The sequence below is a fragment of the Mesoplodon densirostris genome, chromosome 5 (genome assembly GCF_025265405.1).
Source record: "Mesoplodon densirostris isolate mMesDen1 chromosome 5, mMesDen1 primary haplotype, whole genome shotgun sequence".
NCBI classification, from domain to species: domain Eukaryota; kingdom Metazoa; phylum Chordata; class Mammalia; order Artiodactyla; family Ziphiidae; genus Mesoplodon; species Mesoplodon densirostris.
The window spans coordinates 68,903,803-68,924,499 of NC_082665.1; the positions used below are offsets into that span (position 1 = coordinate 68,903,803).

Genomic DNA, 20,697 nt, shown 5'->3' on the forward strand with positions numbered 1-20,697 from the left:
ATTAAAAGCAACAAGGGCAAAACTGTCTTCTTTTGTATTCTATAATACCTACTTTCAATTAAGTGATCATTGTACTATGTTTTGCTTAATTCCTAGATTTTTTCATGTTTATCATGTCTCTATAGGTAAAATGGGCAGAAAACATTTTCCACTTTATATTTCCTGTAAGCCCTGTTTGAATAAAGTTAACATGTGAGGCTATGGTTAGGTACTTTTAATCAACAAAAATAATAGTATAGGGAATTGACTCCAAAAACCTATTGAAAGCAGGCAAGGAATGAAGTTGTGATGGTGGTATAATTCATTGTTATTCATCAAACATTACTTGAGTCCCTCCTATATAGAAAAAGTAAGAATAGCAAGATAAATGAAACATACTTGACTCCGCAGAGCTCATAGTTTACCAGACAGATGGCCCTTGAAACCATTACAACACAAATTGGTAAATGATACATTTTGAATTTTATAACAGAAGCTATAGCAAGCAAGAAAACCGAATTCAGCTGTCAGCTGTGGCTGGAGGCAGGCAGCCAGTGACGGTTACACAGAGTGGTGATTTTCTGAACTGAGTCTGTAGCATGGGTAGGGTTAGGTCAGACCTAATGAAAGAGAGCAGCCTCATTCAGACATTGAGCTTGCCCTGAGGATCAGGACAGGGCAATCTGACGAGGTAGTGAGAAGTCCTTCAGTAAAATGCCTTTATAATTTTGTTCTGGTTTATTTTTAATTTTTATTTTGATAAAAACTTAAAACTTTTAGACTCAGAACAAACACAACCATTGCTTATTTTTCCCAATTTACAAACTTGATTCCATGGACCATTTCACGTCCCATCGTGTAGGCTATCACTTAAAGTGTGTGAGTGGCATCTGACATAAATCTCCAATCCACCACCATCCTAGGCTTATTCTCTTAATTCATCTGATCGCCCAAACCAAATACCTTGGAGTTATTCCAGACTCCCTTGCTCCCCTCATTTAATCAGTCATCCTGTCTTGTGAGCCTTACTTCTAAATTTTTGTCAAATACATTGATCCTCTAGAATAGTCAGTAGAGGAACAGAATGAGAATCTGCTCAAGGACAGACACAAGAGATTAATAACAGACCTCAAGATTAAAGTCAGAAGCCCTGGGATCTAGACTGTGTTGCTTTGCAAATTGAGGTTATAGGTCTTAAAATCTTGTAATTCAAGGCAATGTTTTAAAAAAAATACAAAACCATGCCAAAATTGAGAGGAAACCATCTTTTAAAATACCTTTTTTTTTGGCCAATTTGACTCTACTACTTGATTTCTAAAGGGTTTAGTAATTACTCATCCACAATTTAACTGTTTTGTCATTTCCTAATGCTGCTGATGCAATGATGTTTTCTGTAGGATGACAAGCTGCTGAGATTACGACATCTGTATGGCCTTGTAATTTCTGTACAATCTCTTTAGTCTGAAGGTTCCAAATGTAAACCAGGTTATCCTCTGAACCAGACACAATCCACTTTCCACCAGTAACTGAAAAACTGGCAAATACGCAGTATTTCTCATTCTTGTGACCAGTATATGTCTTCAGGCATCTGCCTCTGCTATAATCCCATAGTTTAAGAGTATTGTCCAAAGTTGCAATGAGAATATATTTACCATTTGGAGAAAATTTTACAAAAGAGACAGGAGGGTTATCATCATCAACAAGTGTTTTTAAACACTGACCTGATGCAGCATCCCAGATTCGACAGACACCATCATAGCTACCTGACACTATCAAGGACCCGCTACAATTAAAGTGAACAGCAGAAACTGGGTCAGAATGAGCAGACAAAGTCTTAAGGCACTTTCCTGTTTTCACCTCCCATATTTTCATGCTCTCATCAAAAGATCCTGAAATGATGAGGTTAGATGGTGGATTGAAATTACAGCAAAAAACATAATCACTGTGCCCAGTAAGCGTTTTCAAACATTTTCCAGATCTCACATCCCAAATCTTTAGAGTTTTATCATCTGAGGCAGAAACAAGACGACCGGAATCTGATGACCAGGCAACATCTGATATTTCCAGATTGTGTCCTTTAAGTGTTTTCTCATGTTTTCCATCATAGGCTCCCCAAATTATAATTACTTTATCAGCAGAAGAACTTGCCAGCCATTCTCCATTAGGACTAAACTTAACTGATGATACTGCTTCCGTATGTCCCACCAGAGTAAATTTCAGAGCATAGTTTGGTTTTTCAGACACACACTTGCTCGGATTGGCTGATGAGGAGAGAGCCGACTCTGCTTTGGCACCTCCTGACTCCTTTGTAGTCATGACTCTGAAGCTCCACGTCTGTAGGCTGGCTAGATGTCCGGTCCTGAACCAGGCAGCCAGTATTTTGGCTCTTCTGTCCAGTAAAATGAAGACAAAAAACATCGGACTCAAAAAAAATCAACAAACTAAAAAACGGTCTTTTAGTGACAATAATTTCTGTATCGTTTTTAAACTGCAATATACACTGATACAGCAGCACGGCTTGGACCGCCTCAGTTTTTCCTCGCTTCTTCCTCTGTAAACAAATACTTGAGAAATACTATTAAAAGGGTCCTGTGCGCTGTCGGCAAGTAAGGTATTACTGCTGGGTATCCTGCGAATGTACAAAGCGGTCCAAAGCTGCACGCGGAGCAGTGGGGCGATGGGGGGTGGGCGAGGGGTGGGGTGGGAATCTACATAAAGTATTTCTCACCGCTCCTCACCCCAGCTCTGAAATGTATGAGACTACTGAGCACCCCTACCCGCCAGACTTTAGGTACTCTACTTGAGCATGAATGAATCACCGCTTTAAACAGCTATCAGAAGCTAAGCGAAAACCTGCGTGGGCTCGATTTCCTGAGGTCCAGTCCTGCGGCTCACTCTCCACACCACTCCGTAGCAAACTAACGCGAGAGCAGCACAGCCGGGCGCATGAGCAGAGACTGCCCCTTCCACCACCACTTCCGAACCGAGGTGGCTTGTGGGGGAAGCCCGCTTGCGCTTGCGCAAAAGAAAGTCCTGAGGTTTTCTTCCGGCCTTTTGCGCTTTCGTCCTCCACGCGCGAGCAGTTCGCTGCCTTCTTGGGCGAGAGGGAAAGTGAACAAGGCTTCTACCAGACCTCACTGGCTAGCGTGGGAAGCAGTGAGTATTTCGAAGAACATTCATTACTTTTTGGAAACCGTGTGACGAGAACGGACTGAATTTTGCGATGCCCGTAGCTGCAGGGTTAAGGCCGCATTTGGATGTAAGGCGCTCAGACCGCGCGTTTCTTAGCCGACCGGGGCCCACCCAGCGCCGATGACTCTGCGTATATTCCGGCTGCACAGGTGGCTTTCATTCTGTTCTCCTCCTGCTGTGGTGTAGAGCCTGGTGGGGGGTACGAAAGGCTGCAAGTAGGCGAGGGGGACGTACCTAAATTTACGCCCAGATTGTAAGACTTCTGATTTAAAAAGTGTTCCCTAAACGTTTCGGGAAGGATAAAGAATATGTGTTAGGGGCCTTTAAAGGCCAGTGACCAGGTAGCCCGACATGGTAGTGCCGGGGGAAATGAGCAGACGTTTGTCTTAGCACTTCCTTACGGTTTAAATTTCCAAAGACAAGGAAAGTTCAGATCTGCATAGGTGTTTGGAACGGAAAAGGTGGAATGGGGTAAGAAATGTGTAAGGTTACTCGTAACTACGCTTTAGCCAGCCCTCCCTACTTTTAAGAAATGATTAGTGGCTGTGAAGTATAGATGCTTTTCAGGTGTAAATTACTCTTTAAACAAGAATAAGTTTACCAAAATGGAAGCCTGTTTTCTCCAATCCTGTATAGTCTGTCCCTTGGTATCTACAGGGAATTGGTTCCACGACACCCTCCCCCCCGCCCCGCCACACATCATACCAAAATCCACTGGACGCTCAAGTCTTCTGTATAAAATGCTGGAGTATTTTCATATAACCTACTCACATCCTTCCCTATACTTTAAATGATCTCTAGATTACTTACAATACCTAATAGAATATAAATGCTATATACATAGTTGTCAGGATGAAGCAAATTCAATTTTTGCTTTTTGGAACTTTCAGGATTTTGGGGGGAAGATTTTTGACCTGTGGTTGGTTGAATGTGAGGATGTGTAACCCACATATAGGGAGAGTCGATCGTAATTGCTCAATAAAGAGTGCCCAAGAGAGGCTGTTAGTGTTGTTTGAAAGGTTTTCCTGGTAGCCAGTTGAAGTGAAGAGGCAAATGTGTCTCATGATGTTTTCTGTCAGTCACCAATTAAAGCATTTGGAAACAAAGGGTCTCCTGTCCTATACTTGGGATAATTTAAAGTCTTGCTTTTATAAGGCACAACAGCATAATCAGATCACCTAGAATAAACTAGTTAAAACCTCATTACTTAAAGACCTTACTACTCTAGTTTGGAATTTAGACAGGAATTGACTTAGCTAGTGCAAATTAACAGTATAAACACAATGTGGTGCTGAGAATGGGAAGAGCATCTTTAAAATGATGTGAAGCATCCATTTTTATACATTATCTTAATCTGATTAAACTCCACCTCCTCCCTCTCCTTTCCTCCTCCCATTTGCTAGGGTTAGAGTGATTTTTACTGGGAAGCTTAGAAACACTCTAAATAACTCATTAAAAAATAAATTTAAAAGCACTTCACAGAACAAAGCATAGGCTTTGCTTCAAAGAATATAAGTAAATCTGTATTTTTCCAACACAGTAAAGAAAGGCAATTAGACAAGGTAAACACATGGTCTGAGGGCTAAGATGGGTGTTGGTACTGGAGTATATTTAGCCCACTAGAAATACCACAGGCATGAGGGAGAGAGTGGGCACACAACTAAGAATGTGTTGACAGGAATATCCAGAAATGATTTTGTGTCAGATTTTCCCAAAATTTGAGTGAGAGATTTCAGTATTAAAATTCATTTCTTGGTGTCTGCAGTGTTTTTATGAATAGCATCAGGAACTCGTGTAAAGAAAAAGCTATGAACATAACTAGTTAAATCTTTATTCATTAGTCATGTTCTAGTACTAACATGCAGTCCTAATATTGTAGTCCGTATGGATTAGGACAAACAATTAGTTTACTTCCTTGGGAGGAGGGGAGCATCAGCAACTGTGGAGTGTGTAGGAATAGGGAATACTGATACAAGTAAATCCAAAGTGGCTGAAACCATAACCAGAGATTTGCATTTGGGGCCCGCAAGCAAAATTCCTTACTCGGTCCCGTTTTTAATCATTTCTATTTTTGCTACTTTTAATCTTCACCAGATAGGTGATTTGGAAGTTTCTCTCCTATTAAAGTTTCTTTAAATTTCCCATAGAAGTTTTAGAACTGAAAGTCTCATCTGTGGTTGAAAGGTTTATTCTCCTTGCTACCCAGTAAAGTTGCAATTCTAAGTAGAAATATTGCCACAAATGGGTCATTTTTTTTTTTTAATTGTAAAAAAAAATTGGGGGTCGGGGGGTGGGTATGTGTGTCAGACCTTAAACACGGCCTGGGAGTGATTCCTATACTAAGGGACAACTTGACTGACGTCCTTCGTAGCAACTGATTACCAAATCCAGACCTCAAAAATCAAGCATAATGGAACTCTATACATACCCAGTTGCTTAAGACCACTAGCAGTTTAAATATACAAGCATCTCTTTGGGCTAAATGTGGGGTGGCCATGCAACTTATCTAAACTGAGACTTCTTTAAAGTGAAACGGGGCACTAAAATAATTAACAGGTGTTGATTTAAAAACTGGGACTGCCCCCAGCACACCAGAACAGTAAGTGTGGACTTCCCAAGAAGGCTCTCCTCATTATCAGAAGTTAATCTTGGAAGATTCTACACTCTTTGTATGCTAATTTGCACTCCAGCCTGCCCAGATCTCTCCCCACCACTGTGGCCTTCTGGGTTTCTATTTTCTCCTTACCCATAAATAATGCTGGGGCCAAGTGTTTTAGATAGGGCAGTGATCCATATTGTGGACACCCGTTGGGCTCCTTTGGCTTCCTCACGTTAAGTGGGTATAGATAAAGGAATTTAGAGAGTAATTTCATTCTTTGGAAAAACATTCAAGATCACAGAAATGACCACTATTGATTTTAAAATTAGAAAAATACTTTTTTTAAAAAAAAAAGGTCATGAAGAACCTAGGGGCAGGACGGGAATAAAGACACAGACCTACTAGAGAATGGACTTGAGGATATGGGGAGGGGGAAGGGTAAGCTGTGACAAAGTGAGAGAGTGGCATGGACATATATACACTACCAAACGTAAAATAGATAGCTAGTGGGAAGCAGCCGCATAGCACAGGGAGATCAGCTCGGTGCTTTGTGACCGCCTAGAGGGGTGGGGTAGGGAGGGTGCGAGGGTGGGAGACGCAGGAGGGAGGGAGATGCAAGAGGGAAGAGATACGGAACATATGTATATGTATAACTGATTCACTTTGTTATAAAGCAGAAACTAACACACCATCATCGTAAGGCAATTATACCCCAATAAAGATGTTAAAAAAGTACTTTTTTTTCAAAATGTCAAATGAAATAGGGGCAACAGTCATCTAAGCTAGCTTTAATAAACTTGTAAACCCTACAGTTGTGTACTATGGATGATAGTGTAGTCTGCAGGAACTAAGACTGTTTTAAGATTTTGTTTTGTTTTCAGAAAAAATACCTGGTCAGTGGAATCTCAAAAATGGTAGAGAAGCAATCACAGAATGAATAAATACATCTTTCTTTTTCTACTGATTTGTCACTTAAATTGGAAGAATGTATAAAGTATTCTCATGCAGCAATACATACAATGTGTAAAAATGAAAAATCTCTATTTAATAGCCTAAGGCAACCACCACTTCCATATTGGTTGGATATAATTGGCAAAAAATTTTTTTTCTTCTTAGAGTATGCCAGAAGAGACTGATGAGCTATTTCTGGTGTATATATAAACATGGGGTTGATTATATATTAGTTACCCTGTAAAATATACCCATTAACTTTTCTCAGAAGGCATAGGTTTTGTTTTGTTTTGTTTGTTTTAATATAACAAACCTGTGTTATGACAGCGTTTGCTTTTGTAAACTTCAGGTCAAATTATGTCTCCTGAAAGGGAACTATATATAAAACACTTAAATTTTGAGACACTAAAGAGTTGTTAATCCTTGTTTCAAACAGCAGCATAAAGGAATTCCTTTGAGCTTTCTTTGGTAACCAAGTACCCTTTACTAATATCACATAGATGCACATTCCTTCAGTCATTTAATATTTATTGAATGTCTACTGTGTGCAAGGCACTCATCCATGGCCTGACCAACCACATTCAAGTACAAAGAATCATTAGAACCATTCCAAATCAAAGTGTAAGAACACTTTGAAAAAGGACATAGAGTGGTCAAAATGACGAGGTAAGCAGAACATACTCAACAACATACATTAAAAGGTCATTTTTTTAAACTTTGGACACTCCTTGTGTTGACACTCCTTTAGGAAGTAAGCTGTGTTAAATTCACATCCATGGATGGCACTGCTTTCTATGGCAGCATTCTTTGTTCCAAAGCCTTTCCCTCTCTGTCAGTACTTTCTACATTTGAGTTTGTTGAATGGAAACATGTTTCTGAGTTTAGCCATTATGCTACTAAACTCAAAATCAATCATTTATATATTATTTTTAACTTGTCAGGTCATACAGAATTTTAGCACCACAGAAGAGGAAAAATGTTTGGACTGAGAGGGTCTACACTCCAGATTATGTAACCTAAAAGCAATTCATACCTGATTTAGTCATTTCAAGGGGACTGATAAGGAAGAACAAGAAAGAATGGCCCAACAAAACAAGAGTTGGCCCCGCTGTGGTTGCTGTGTCTTGTTCTGGGAATTCTTGGCACAGAACACCTCCACTGTGACTGCTGCTTTCTTCAAGACACACAGCCTGCAGGGCTTTTCCCCACCTTTAGACAGTGTCCAAGGGCTGTGCCTTGAGGCAAAGTAAATTCTCCTAAGTGTTGATTTTGTCACTATAACATAATGACAATTATCCACCTCAAAGAGCAGTTGAAGGATTAAATGAGAAAAAGTGAAAGCCCTTACTTAGCCAGGCACCTGGAACACAACAGTGGTTCAAATAAAGACTAGTTGCCTTTATGTGACCTGCAGGAAAACAGATGGGACTTCCTTGTCTACCCCTAGCTGAAAACAGAATGGAACTTCATCTACCCTTAATCCTTTCTTCTTACCCCAAACTTCCAGATGAATTTTATGTCCAGTAGCAATCTGATATTTTTAGAATCAGCATATAATGATATTTATTTTACTTTATCACATTCTTCTGATGCTCTGGTACCCATTGTTACTACCTATCCTTTTCTGACAATAAAGCATGTTATAGAATATTCTCCAAGTTAGAGCAGACTTACTGTACTAGTAGTACTACATCTGCCTTCAATTACTTTAGCTTCTTAAAGATATATATGTAACTTTAACTTTTGATGATTGATAGAAAAAAATAGCCAAGAATATTTCCCAGCGGGGTATATATTTACTCTGCTCACCTCACAACAGAAGAAAATGGTTCTGTTAACTTCAGATGGCAAAAAATTCAGATTTGAGACTTCCATATATAGGTATATCTGTCTCTGCAAATGAGCAAATTTTGGAATATAGGAGGTAGAACATAGTAAATAAATATGAAAAGCAAATAATACCTCTTTCTAAAAGTGGATCCCTTTTCTTTAGTGACAATCACCCTTAGACATCACAATTTCTAATGTATGTAAAAAGCCCCAAGCCCTTAAACAGCTATAATGACTTGCCTATTGATATAAAAATGTTCACAAATTTCATTAGCGAGAAAGAAAAATTCTTCAACCTGAGGAAAACTCTTTCACAATGCAACCCCAAATTGGGGTATTAAATAACTGAAATATTTATTTAGCACTAGAGAAGTAAATTCATAGTTGCCCGTGGGTGGCCATGTACAACAAAGAATAGTTGACAAAGTTTGATTAATAAAATATACTACATATTTTTTCTTATGCAAAGTCAGCAACAATCTGGAATAATTCAGATTTATTATGGGATAACTGTTAAAGTTTATATCTGTAACAATAACGATGAAAAATGACCCAGAGCCCATTCAGCTTTATCTGGCAGATGGAAGGAACAATCCTAGGGCAATAGAATTTTCGAAAACAGTACAGCTGATATAAGTTTAAAAGGGTTCTAATTACTTAGTGACAACATGAATTAAAAGTGTTCCATGGAGAACTCTGTCTCCTAATTCTCACCATTCTTCGTATCTATCATCTTTACCTTTCTTGGTGTCTCTCAGTCTGGCCTTTATCTACCTCCTGGTCCTTCAGATACAAAGTGCCTTTACATCCCAAATGTTATCAATGCTTTTTTTCCCACTAAAGTTCTCATTTCAAAGAATACACTTTGAGAGTTTGGAGGAGGAAGAAAAGGAGAGGAAAGTAAAATCAAGCCACTTCCCACCCCACCCCCATCAGTATATTAAACTACAGAAGAGTTTTCCTGTGTTGAAGTTAGCATGCTTTTGTAATAAGTAACATCTTAGTGATAAGATTATACAATAAAGTAAATTGATACAATCTGCCAGGTAGAGAACTAAAAATAGGACTTAACAGCTACCTCCTAAATGTCATTCTGTTGCCCAAAAGGCTGCTTTATCAGTTACAACAGTTATGCTGGGATTTAACTTTTAATCAATTCCAACTTTTATATTTAAAAAAATTCATTGCAAAAAATTAGCTCGTTATCTCATGGCTCATGAACTTCTCAGACAGGAGCAACATAAATTCCTCTTGTTTTAGACAGAAAATAGACCACATTAGTTAAATGGACTTTCTTTGTTTTCATTCATTCATTGAGACACCTGCAATTGCTAGCAAAAAATCCCAATGTATGCTCTTCTTGCTAACTTGGGGAAATAATTTTGTTTTATATTTTTTCCATTCAAATTGGTTTATCAAAACGAGCTGAAATTTTTTAAATTATCCAATAGAAGGTACATGATTTAAAACATCCTAATGTTACCAGTAATTTACAATTAAAAAAAACTCAGCCACGAAAAAGTCAAAGCTAAAAACAAGATTTTTACTATGAATCAGTGTTTCTATTACCCTTCTGAAAGAAGTTATATTTTAATGTGATGTAAAGGCAACATTGAAAGTTTTTCTTTAAATTAACCACCTAATTTGTCCCTAAAATTACAAAGAATCAAAGTCTTTTACAGGTCAAGTGCAGTAAACTAAAATGTTCTTTCAGCACAAAGCAGCACTAGAAAGAGTAACAGTTATAGATGGGAGTTGACTAGTTCTGCGTGGCTGCTCCATCAGTAACAGACAGACATCAGACGGTATCCATCCAGAGCACAGACACAGTTACAGACTAGATGCAAAAAAAATGCATCACATGCTTGGCTGATAAATGTCCTCTGTCTTTGTATCTTTCTACTTTGAATGAAGTGGATTTTTTTAAGTTTAAATCAGATCACATAAGTTGGCTGCTTAAATAACATGATGAGGTATGAAAGCTCTGAATGTCCCTAAAGTTCAGCAGGATTTACCAGAGATGTAACAGCTTGTCAGGGGAACTTCCAAATAGTTACGCTTTGGGGCTATAATGAATTCTAGAAGAGGACTAAAGTAAAGAGGTTTAATAAAAGGATATTCTCTGAAAAAGTGAGCAACTTTTCCTTCAGAATTCATTTTGAACAGCACATCAACAAAAAATCTTCTGATAGTATATCCCAACATTGAGTCAAGATGGCCAACTAGCACCAAGAAGTTGTATTGAACTCAGTTGCAGTTCTCTTGGCAATTAAGCTTATTTTTTCATTCCAGTCTGAGCACAAATGTGGATCACTGAAGACAGTACTGGAAGCGCCATTTGCAGGTAGAGATTGCAGTCATCATTAAATGAGCCAGAAGGTAGAACTGTTTTTATTTTATGGAGGGGACTTGACTGGGTAGTACTAGTAGGAGATGAAATGAAATGATTAGGGAACAATGAGGTTATAAGAAAAAGATCACTGCCCTTATTTGGGTTAAACAGGTCATGTCCAGAAGATGGTTATTTAAGATAAGGATGCTACTTATGTGCAGTATGAATACATGAGAATCCAGCTGCACCCAACTAAGGGGAAAAAAAAAAGAATTCCCTAAGTAACCTTTAAAAGCATGTGTTACTTGCCAGTCACAGAGGGGAAAAGCACCTAGGGTGAACTCCAATTTAATGAGGACCTTGATCAGGACCACAAAGCCTGAAACATTTGTTTTAATGCAGAAACACAGCCTCTAGTCACACTGGTTAAGTTTGGGGAAATCAGAGGGCTTTTTTTTTTTCTATTTGTTTTTAACTTGTTTATTGAATTACAGGATACGGTTTCGATCACTAAGGATTCTAAATCTTCATACCAGCATTAGAATTGAACCACTTCCAAATCCTAAGACACATAAGACCAAAGAGAAGCAATAGCCATACAAATTAATATGTGCCCCTCTCCTTTTGCTCTAAGGGAATCTTCAAACCAGTATCACATTTAAGAGTCAAAGTGTTAATTCTTCAGCATTCCTGACAACTAGAAAGCACATTCACTGAAGGCTGAAGGTGAGGGAGCGGATGGTTGAGTATCTGTGGAGAATGGCGCCAACAGAGGAAAGAAAACCATCCAATCTCAGTAAGGATTAATGCAAATTTGGCTAGAAAAAGCCACCAGGTAATCCAAGGGTTCACTGTGGAAGAACTCATGAAAAGTACTCTGAAGTACACAACAGGTCTAAACATCTCCCTTGTTGCAAGTAGTTGTGTGAAATTCAAGATAAAGGTTTAGTCTCATCTTTTAATGTATTTTTTCCCACATTAAAGGGAATGAGGAGTCCTCTTTTTTCCCCCAGAAAAAAAAAAAAAAAAAGGAGCCACATTGTTATGTGTATATTCCCATGACTCTATAATATATAACTGCGGATCTCCAAAGCCTAGGGTTTTCCATAAGAGAGTGGGCCGTTCTGGTTACCCTTTTATTAGAAGGGTATTCCACCACAGAGAGCCAGAGGTTTTCCAGATGTGTGTAAGAGAGCAGGTGCGCAAGGCAAGCAAATGAGCGCAAACAGTATTATGGAAAACATTTGAGAAGTTAGCTCCATGAGGACTGTGGGCTCCACAAGAGGACTTGACTGGGTAGCCTGGTCTGACACGGGGACATGAAAGCAGAGTATTGCTTCAAAGCTGGAAACCTTCCATAGGCGCCTCACACTGCTGGAAGATGTACTGCTGCTGGCTAAGGTCAACCTGGGGTGCAATGCTGCTGTCTTCATCCTCGGTCCCGAAGTAATGCTCAATAAGATCAAAGGCCTTCTGGTAGATCTCTTGGTTTTCATGACTCTGTAAGAATTCAATTTTATCCAGACCTAGAATGAAGAATTAAAAAAAAAATCTGTTGGAAATTCTAATAAAACTATATTTTGCCATGTCTCTTTCCTTGACATAAAAGGAAGATTCTCTACATCTCATAATCATCTTGCAGCAACATAGAAAACATTGCTGGGATTACATCTGAATAATACTATTGCAAACTGACATATTAAAAATGTATGCAAGAAACAGCCAGTCCCCAGAAGCAGCAGTTTCCGTAACAGTCACATCATCCTGTGCCCAAGGCTAGGAACAGAAGTTTTCCTACTGGACTGTGTCTGTGGCCTAATTTATTCTTTGCTCTGGTTCTATCTACCTAGGCTCTGAGCTATCCAGTATCATTTCAACAAATGTGTAATATCCTTAAATCAATCAGAATCAATTTCTATTGCTTAAACTAAGAAGTCTAACCAGAACAATTAGCCAACACATACTCCTCCCTTTATTAAGTTTAAGCACATCTGAGCTAGGCTTTCTTTTACCTATAGCCATAAGCAATCTAACTGCTACAGCGATACTGGAAATAAATGTTAACATTGCTCAAAAGAAAAAGATACATATATATGTATCCATATTTTAAAATATATATATATACACACACATGCAAAAATTAACAAAAGTCCTCTCCTATGGCAAAAGATCTGGGTAGAGGAACATTTGTCTTTTCATACATTTCAAAATTTCTTACACTAAGCAGGAATATAGTTTTTATAATCAGGCCTTTAAAAAATGGTAAACTGTTAAAGTCATTTTGGAAAGCAATTCTGCATTATCTGATAAATGTGAAGATGAATGTGCCCTATGATCCCTAATTCCAATTTTAGGAATAAACAAACCCTAGAGCAGTGGTTTTCAGTCCTGGCTATGCATTAAAATCACTTAGGGAACTTAAAAGTTTTAAAGTACAGTGGTAAACCAGTGATTAAGAGTACAGTTAGAACTGAGATTGGAAGAATGAGGAAACCAAATGGCAGATAGTGACTCTACTGTTTCTAATGAAACTCTTAGAAACCTTTACAGTCAAGAACACTTTAGGAACACAGGAATTGGGGGATGCAACTCAAAATCAGAACTCTAAAATCTTACAAGAGAAAAGGAGTGGAGTCGGGCATAGTCTACAGTAGATATGGATGCTCTTGAGGCTCAGATGGACTAGTAAGAATACAAAAGTACCCACAATGGCAAGCAGAGTCAGGGAATGGAAGATCCTAACAGCCCAGTGTAAAAAGGGCCCAACTTAAAAGGGTACTTGCTTCTCTTCACATCTACAGTGCATCTTCTTTTCCAATTCTGCATGCTAAATATTACTCAGAACAACTTTTTTGTATGAGTTTGCTAATGACAGGTGTGGACAAGCCAGAAAAGCATGGAGAAAAAGGAAAAAAATAATTTCAGGACATCTATTAAACAATCTGTCTTACCATAAGCTTCTTCGATCAAAGCACAGTAAGGATTAATGCCAGTGCCATTCCTTTTGGCTTCTTGTTCTCCAAGCCTCAGGATATTTTCCAAGCCATTTAGGGCAACCTGTACAATCTTAGAGTCCATGACTGTGAGGAGATCACAGAGTGGCTTGATACAGCCCAGTTCTACGAGGTACCTAAATTAATACAAAGAACAATTTAGTCAAGCAAAGCTTTTCATTTCATAAAACTTTTATGAAATTGGTAGAAGGGAAATCCTCAAATTCACTGTAGAAATAAAAGTAGGCACCCATTCAACCATACAACCTACAGCTTGTCAAAAAAAAAAGCTACAAAAAAAAAAAAAAACCAGTTATCTGGCACTATCACCATTCTTTTTTCCCTCCACAATTATTAGACTCAAAGGAACTGGAATACTCTCTTACTCTTATGAGTGATTCTTCAAAATAGTATACTTTTGATTAATTTCATTTTTGTTTCTATAGGTAACCACACCTCTGAAACAGGACACACTTGGTGCTAAAGCCAGCACAAGCCCAACAAGCCAATTCTATTGTGTACAAAGAACTCTTAAAGATAAGAAAACAGAATTTAAGAATGGGCAAAAGATCTCAACAAAGATATGCTGATGGCAAAAAAGCATATGAAAAGACACTTAACATCATATGTCGTTCAGGAACTGCGAATCAAAACAATGATGTCCCTACACATCTATTAAAATGGCTAAAATCCAAAACACTGACAATACCAAACAGGGGTAAGGATGTGGAGAAACAACTCTCATTTTTTTGCTGGTGGGAATACAAAATAGGATAACCACTTGGAAAGACAGCTTGGCAGGTTTTTGTTCTTGTTTTTTTAACAAAGCTTTCCATATGATCCAGCAATCACACTCCTAGACATTTACCCAATTGAGATTAAAATTTATGTCCACACAAAAACCTGTACAAGATTTACAGGAGCTTTATTCCTAACTGCCAGAAACTAGAAGCAACCAAAATGTCCTTCAATAGGTGACTGAATAAACTGTAGTACATTCAGACAATGGAATATTATTCAGTGATGAAAAGAAATAAAATGAGCTATCAAGCCATGAAAAGATGTGAAGGAACCTTAAGTGCATATTGCTAAGTGAAAGAAGCTAGTCTGAAAAGACTCCATACTATATGATTCCAAATATATGACATTCTGGAAAACAGAAAACTTATAAAGGCAATAGAATAGTGGTTGCCAGGGATTTGAGGGATGGAAGTAAGGGAGTAGTGATGAATAGGTGAAGCAGAGGGGATTTTTAGAGCAGTGAATGATACTACAATGGTGGAAACATTCATCAAAACCTATAATTGTACAACACAAAGAATAACCCTTAATATAAAATATGAACTTAAGCTAATAAAGTATCAGTACTGGTTCATTAACTATAACAAATGTAACCACACTAAAGCAAGATTTTACTAGAAGAAACTTAGAAGGGAGGGAAGTATACAGGAACTCTGTATTATCTAAAATTTTCTGTAAATCTAAAAATGTTCTTTAAAAAGGCTTAATTTTTTTAAAAGTTTTATGTAATATTTAGCTTTATTATTTACAAAGGAATGAATTTAATAGTATTGTGTGTAACTTTAAATATTTACTGACAATTTAGATGATATGTCCTAGGAATAGACTAGGTCAGTCATAAAGAGACTAGGTAAGGCATAAAGCCATTTCTGACCATCTCCCCTTCCTTTACACCACAGTTTTTAGTCACTAGAAACTGTTAACCACTCCTTCAACATATCTACATAATTCTCACTGTTTTTCTTAAAAAAACAAAACCAAGCCTCTTTAGATTATGTTAGTTGCTGCAAATTTGAAAAACATAGAAAAGCATAAAGAAAAATAAAAAGTACCCAGAGATAACCACCACTACTACATCCCAGCTGTGCTACATACAAGCTGGATGACTTTGGACAAGTTATCTGATCTCTCTGTGCCTCAGTTTCCTCAACTGGAAAAGTCTGGGAATCAAAGATTTAAGTCTGTCACTAAACCCCAGCAAAATTTTAGAGTAGTTAATTAAACAGATTACTTACATGTCTGCACTTAAACTTCACTGGCCTATAAAGGCAAGTCTATAGAACACCAACTGGATTTCAGAGATTTGTTCAGAATCTCCAAATTGTCTGCAAACTTGATCCTGGTCTATGCTTGATATGATTTTCTCTCCCATCTAGAAATCTTGGCTCAGTAACCTCTAATCCTTACATCGCCTTTAAAAACCTCATTTACTTTTGTAATACTGTCTGGTTGTGAAACCTTTTATTATGAAAACCAGTATTCTGAAAACTTGATTCAGAATTAAAAACAAATTTTAAGTTCTAGAAAGCTTCTAGAACTTGTATATAATTAAATGAATAAATACTGACTAAAACTTTCTAATTAAAAAACTCTACCCAAAAATGTGCTAATAAGGGCTTCCCTGGTGGCGCAGTGGTTGAGAGTCCGCCTGCCAATGCAGGGGACACGGGTTTGTGCCCTGGTCTGGGAAGATCCCACATGCCGCGGAGCGGCTGGGCCCATGAGCCATGGCCACTGAGCCTGCGCGTCCGGAGCCTGTGCTCTGCAACGGGAGAGGCCGCAACAGTGAGAGGCCCGTGTACCGCAAAAAAAAAAAAAAAAAAAAAAAAGTGCTAATAAGTAAATCCAGAGTTTTGAAGATGTGAGGTTTTATATTTGCAAAAATATGGTATTATTATTATTATGGCAAATTTCATTAAATGAGTTTTGGGTTCCCAATTCTAGCCACTTAAATTATACCTCCTTACAAGATCAGAGGAATTTAAGGTGCTGTTTTCTGATGCAACCACTCATCTTTGGAGATTTAAGACCACCATAGTGGTATTTCACTACTGATGCAAGTTTCTCCAAAGATAGTAATTTGCACCAAAAAGCAAAACAGAGGACCTGGGCTGTATAGGAGTTGGAAAGTCATATTACTTTGAGAAAAGCACTGCAAGAATTATTTCCTCAGGAAAGTCTGAAGACTTGAAAAGATGACTGGAAAACAGGCACAATTCTACGGTTAAAGTCTGGAACTGGCTCCAATGGGTGGTGTATTTTAAACACTTGGATAAAGCAATCACTGGTCACTGACGCTAGCTGGCTTTTGTGGCAGAAAAGGCTTCCATTAAGAAAATTTTCTGGGTAAGGAAATTTAGTCCATAAGAATTTACTATCTGGAAAAGTGAATTATATTTCTCAAATATTTCTTCTGATGAAAAACAAACTCACTGTGTCTTAAACCATCTCTCTCGGGACTTCCCTGGTGGCGCAGTGGTTAAGAATCCGCCTGCCAATGCAGGGAATACAGGTTCGAGCCCTGGTCCGGGAAGATCCCACATGCCGTGGAGCAACTAAGCCCATGCACGACAACTACTGAGCCTGTGCTCTAGAGCCCGCAAGCCACAACTACTGAGCCCACATGCCACAACTACCGAAGCCCACGTGCCTAGAGCCTGTGCTCCGCAACAAAAGAGGCCACCACAATGAGAAGCCCGTGCACCACAACAAAGAGTAGCCCCGGCTCGCCCCGACTAGAGAAAGCCCGCACGCAGCAACAAAGACCCAACACAGCCAAAACTAAATAAAAATAAATAAATAAAGCCATCCCTCTCAAACAGGATTTTGCTTCTTCTGCGTCCTAATTTTTATCAACAGCACCACCTTTTTCTCTGGTCATCTTTGGCTCTTTCCTTTCCTTTGCAATCTGTAACCTGCCACCAAGTCCTAGAGATCGTTCTTTCCCATATCTAGACCCATACCTCATGCTACAACACTTTTTTTTGCCATGCCTAGCAGCATGCGGGATCTTAGTTGCCAGACCAGGAATCAAACCTGTGCCCTCTGCAGTGGAAGCATGGAGTCTTAACCACTGGACCACCAGGGAAGTCCCTACAGCTATTACCTTAATTCTGGCCATCACAGTGTACTAAACTACTGCAATGGCATCTTAATTGCTCTCTTTCCTCTCCTCAAAACACTATCTTCTTGGGACTTCCCTGCTGGTCCAGTGGCTAAGACTCCACGCCCCCAGTGCAGGGGGCCAGGGTTCGATCCCTGATTAGGGAACTAGATCCCACATGCTGCAACTAAAGATCCCGCATGCCACAACTAAAAGATCCCACACGCAGCAACAAAGATCCCGCATGCCACGACTAAGACTCGACGCAGCCAAATTAAAAAAACAAACAAAAAACCACTATCTTCTTCATATCACTCTCAATGTTAAAGACACTCCAGAGTCTTCCCAATACCCAAGATTAAGGCCTTCATCCAAGTTTTCAAAGTCCATCAATTACTTAATTCCTCATCCCTGCAAAAGAATAACCTATAGCAAGATTGATTTGCCTCTTCCAATAACATTTACTGTGCATATTCCCTCATGCTATTCTCTCTCCTCCAGAATTGCCAAATCTCTACCCAAATGTCAAGTTTCATCTCTTTCATGAAACTTTAATTCCAGGCAACATTCTTTATATTTCATTTTTAAGAACTGTAGTATGTATTAGCATTTGATTATATTTAACCTAAAATTATGAATACTTCCTAAGTTATTCTAACTGGCACTTGCATCTAAATCTTGTCTTCTCAACAATAAGCAGAAGCCACACAGATGTCTTTTATCAGTAATAAAGACAGCTTATTTTCTATAATTTGGACTGTAATAGTTTTATAATAATCTTTCAAAATAACTCTTTACCCTTATAATAATCTTTCAAAATAACTCTTTACCCGGTTAAGAAAAAACTGCTAGGAGAATGATAATTAACTCCATTATTATAAATAGCTATGCTGAATTGTAAAAAGGGAGAGTAGGCAGTCCATTCCTCTCTAACAGAGCAAAATACCCCCGAATACTTTCTGATGAAAGATACCATAGTATTTAAAATGTCTTTAAAATATGTACATGTACAGTTTCACTATTTCAATTAAGAAAACATTTGGTATAAAATATAGTGACAATAATTATAAATCTAAATTTGAACATAAGACAACTATCAACTGTTCTAATAACTTCTATATTACTTCATATTACTGCCATCTGGTGGTGGCATACTTAAAAATCATAGTACCCCAGACCGGAACTTTGGAGGTTAAAAAAGACCCAATCCCCTACAAATATGCTCTGAAGACCACTTGAAGTCCTCCTTGGCTAACCTATCCACGATGAACTATACCGAAATAGCTACTGCATGTGTTAATCTATTTAAGTTGTATTCTTTCAGGTACATACTTATTTTCTGTAATCTTGTTTCCTGATCAATTTCTGAAATCTTAGGACTACTTTACCTTCTCATGTTGAAATTCCCAACAGAGCACTAAAAAATCAGCACTGGTTGAGCACCTACATTTAACCCACAAAGCGACAATATCAGAAGTAGCTATGTTTCCCCAATATTACTACATACATAGAAGGCGTTAATGCTTTAACACTCATTGGTAACCATATTCTCCTCATTTGAATTCCCCACAGAATCTTAGGGCAGGCTAAGAGTCTAGGTTCCATTCTTCTTTTTTTTCTATCTGAAATACTGTATATATCCATAATTAACCATCTGATTATATGATGTTCCTTTGAGGAATTGATTCCTATCCATATTTATGCCTACTCTAGCCATTAAGATTATAAATTGCTGCCCTAGGGGCCATTTAAGTCTCAAGCTAATACACAGACCTCTCCCTTTACTGAATAACATAGTCCTTTAGGAGACCTGCCTCTACTGAATTTGGCACTTTATTTTAAGGCATATCAATACATCTCTTTCAAGTCTGTCCAATTCTACTATTAAGACATCTAAACTAGAAATAGCAAGAGTTAGCTGTTAAAGTTAGACTCTAAGAATTCTACAAGTAACCTTCTAGACTACCCAAGATGTTTTTGATCAAGCAGCTTGAGAGTAGGCTCAAGCCACCCCTATAAGTGTTTTGATCACCTAAAACCTCAACTATGCCTTCCCTCTCACATCCCAGAATTATCTTCAGCAACAGAGAATGGGAGCGATATAAGGAATCAAATATACGCTTGAGTCTAATTATGAAACTGAGAACAATCTTCTAAGAGGTTAAAGTTGAGCATTCTTAATTGGGAGACAGTAATTTTCCTTTAATTTACAAGGCACTACTTAGCTAGTACTTACTTGATCTGTTCAGCTGATCCTCCAGAAGTTGCATTTGTGATGGCCCAAGCTGCTTCTTTCCTTGTCCGAAACTCAGCAGTTTGTAATATACTAATGAGGGCTGGGAAAATGTTGGCATCTATCACAGTCTGGAATGAAAAAATTAAATGGAAAGGGAAATTACAAGAGTTGTAAAACTGTTCATGACACTAATTATAACTTTTCAGCTAGCTTCACTAATGACACCCTTCCCCTGTTAAAAATAAACTGGGGGGCTTCCCTGGTGGCACAGTAGTTGAAAGTCCGCCTGTCAATGCATGGGACACGGGTTCGTGCCCCGGTCCGGGAAGATCCCACATGCCGCAGAGCGGCTGGGCCCGTGAGCCATGGCCGCTGAGCCTGCGCATCCGGAGCCTGTGCTCCGCAACAGGAGAGGCCACAGCAGTGAGAGGCCCGCGTACCGCAGAAAATAAATAAATAAACTGGAAGGAGTTAACTCCTCATTATCCCTAACCTTTTGGCTATACTTAGTATCACTAACAACATCCTCCCTGGAGTTTGTGACCTTGTAATCCCCTAGTTTTCTACCTGGGTTCTTTTCTCTTTTATTTTTCTCTCTTGTTCCACTCACCATAACACATTATAAAAGTTCAATTTTCTTTCTTTTCCTCTGCCATTCTCATTTCTCTCATAGCATCCACT

At 38.5% G+C, this 20,697-nt stretch overlaps 2 protein-coding genes and 1 long non-coding RNA gene across 4 annotated transcripts in view; 1 reads left to right on the plus strand and 2 right to left on the minus strand.

Annotated features, from left to right (window-relative positions):
- Nucleotides 1-2,883, minus strand: WDR5B (WD repeat domain 5B). The gene is made up of 2 exons (XM_060099942.1): nt 2,833-2,883; nt 1-2,368 (listed from the first exon to the last, which is right to left on the minus strand). The coding sequence occupies exon 2, from the start codon at nt 2,293-2,295 to the stop codon at nt 1,303-1,305; it is 993 nt and encodes a 330-aa protein (XP_059955925.1). The 5' UTR covers nt 2,296-2,368; nt 2,833-2,883; the 3' UTR covers nt 1-1,302.
- Nucleotides 2,884-3,020: 137 nt separating this feature from the next.
- LOC132490629 (uncharacterized) lies at nt 3,021-17,496 on the plus strand. Of its 2 annotated transcripts, XR_009532581.1 has the most exons (4): nt 3,021-3,135; nt 10,844-10,930; nt 11,378-11,679; nt 14,323-17,496. It is a non-coding gene; the product is annotated as an uncharacterized LOC132490629 (long non-coding RNA). The 2 variants fall into 2 exon arrangements; XR_009532582.1 differs by lacking the exon at nt 14,323-17,496 and having other exon boundaries at nt 3,021-3,320; nt 11,378-12,462.
- Nucleotides 8,861-20,697, minus strand: part of KPNA1 (karyopherin subunit alpha 1) — a 53,396-nt gene continuing 41,559 nt past the window's right edge. Inside the window, exons 12-14 of the mRNA XM_060099007.1 lie at nt 20,017-20,144; nt 13,835-14,013; nt 8,861-12,409 (exon numbers count right to left, since the gene is read on the minus strand). Of these exons, the coding sequence (XP_059954990.1) occupies nt 12,222-12,409; nt 13,835-14,013; nt 20,017-20,144 (495 nt within the window). The 3' untranslated portion in view covers nt 8,861-12,221. The remainder of the gene's footprint in view (nt 12,410-13,834; nt 14,014-20,016; nt 20,145-20,697) is intronic.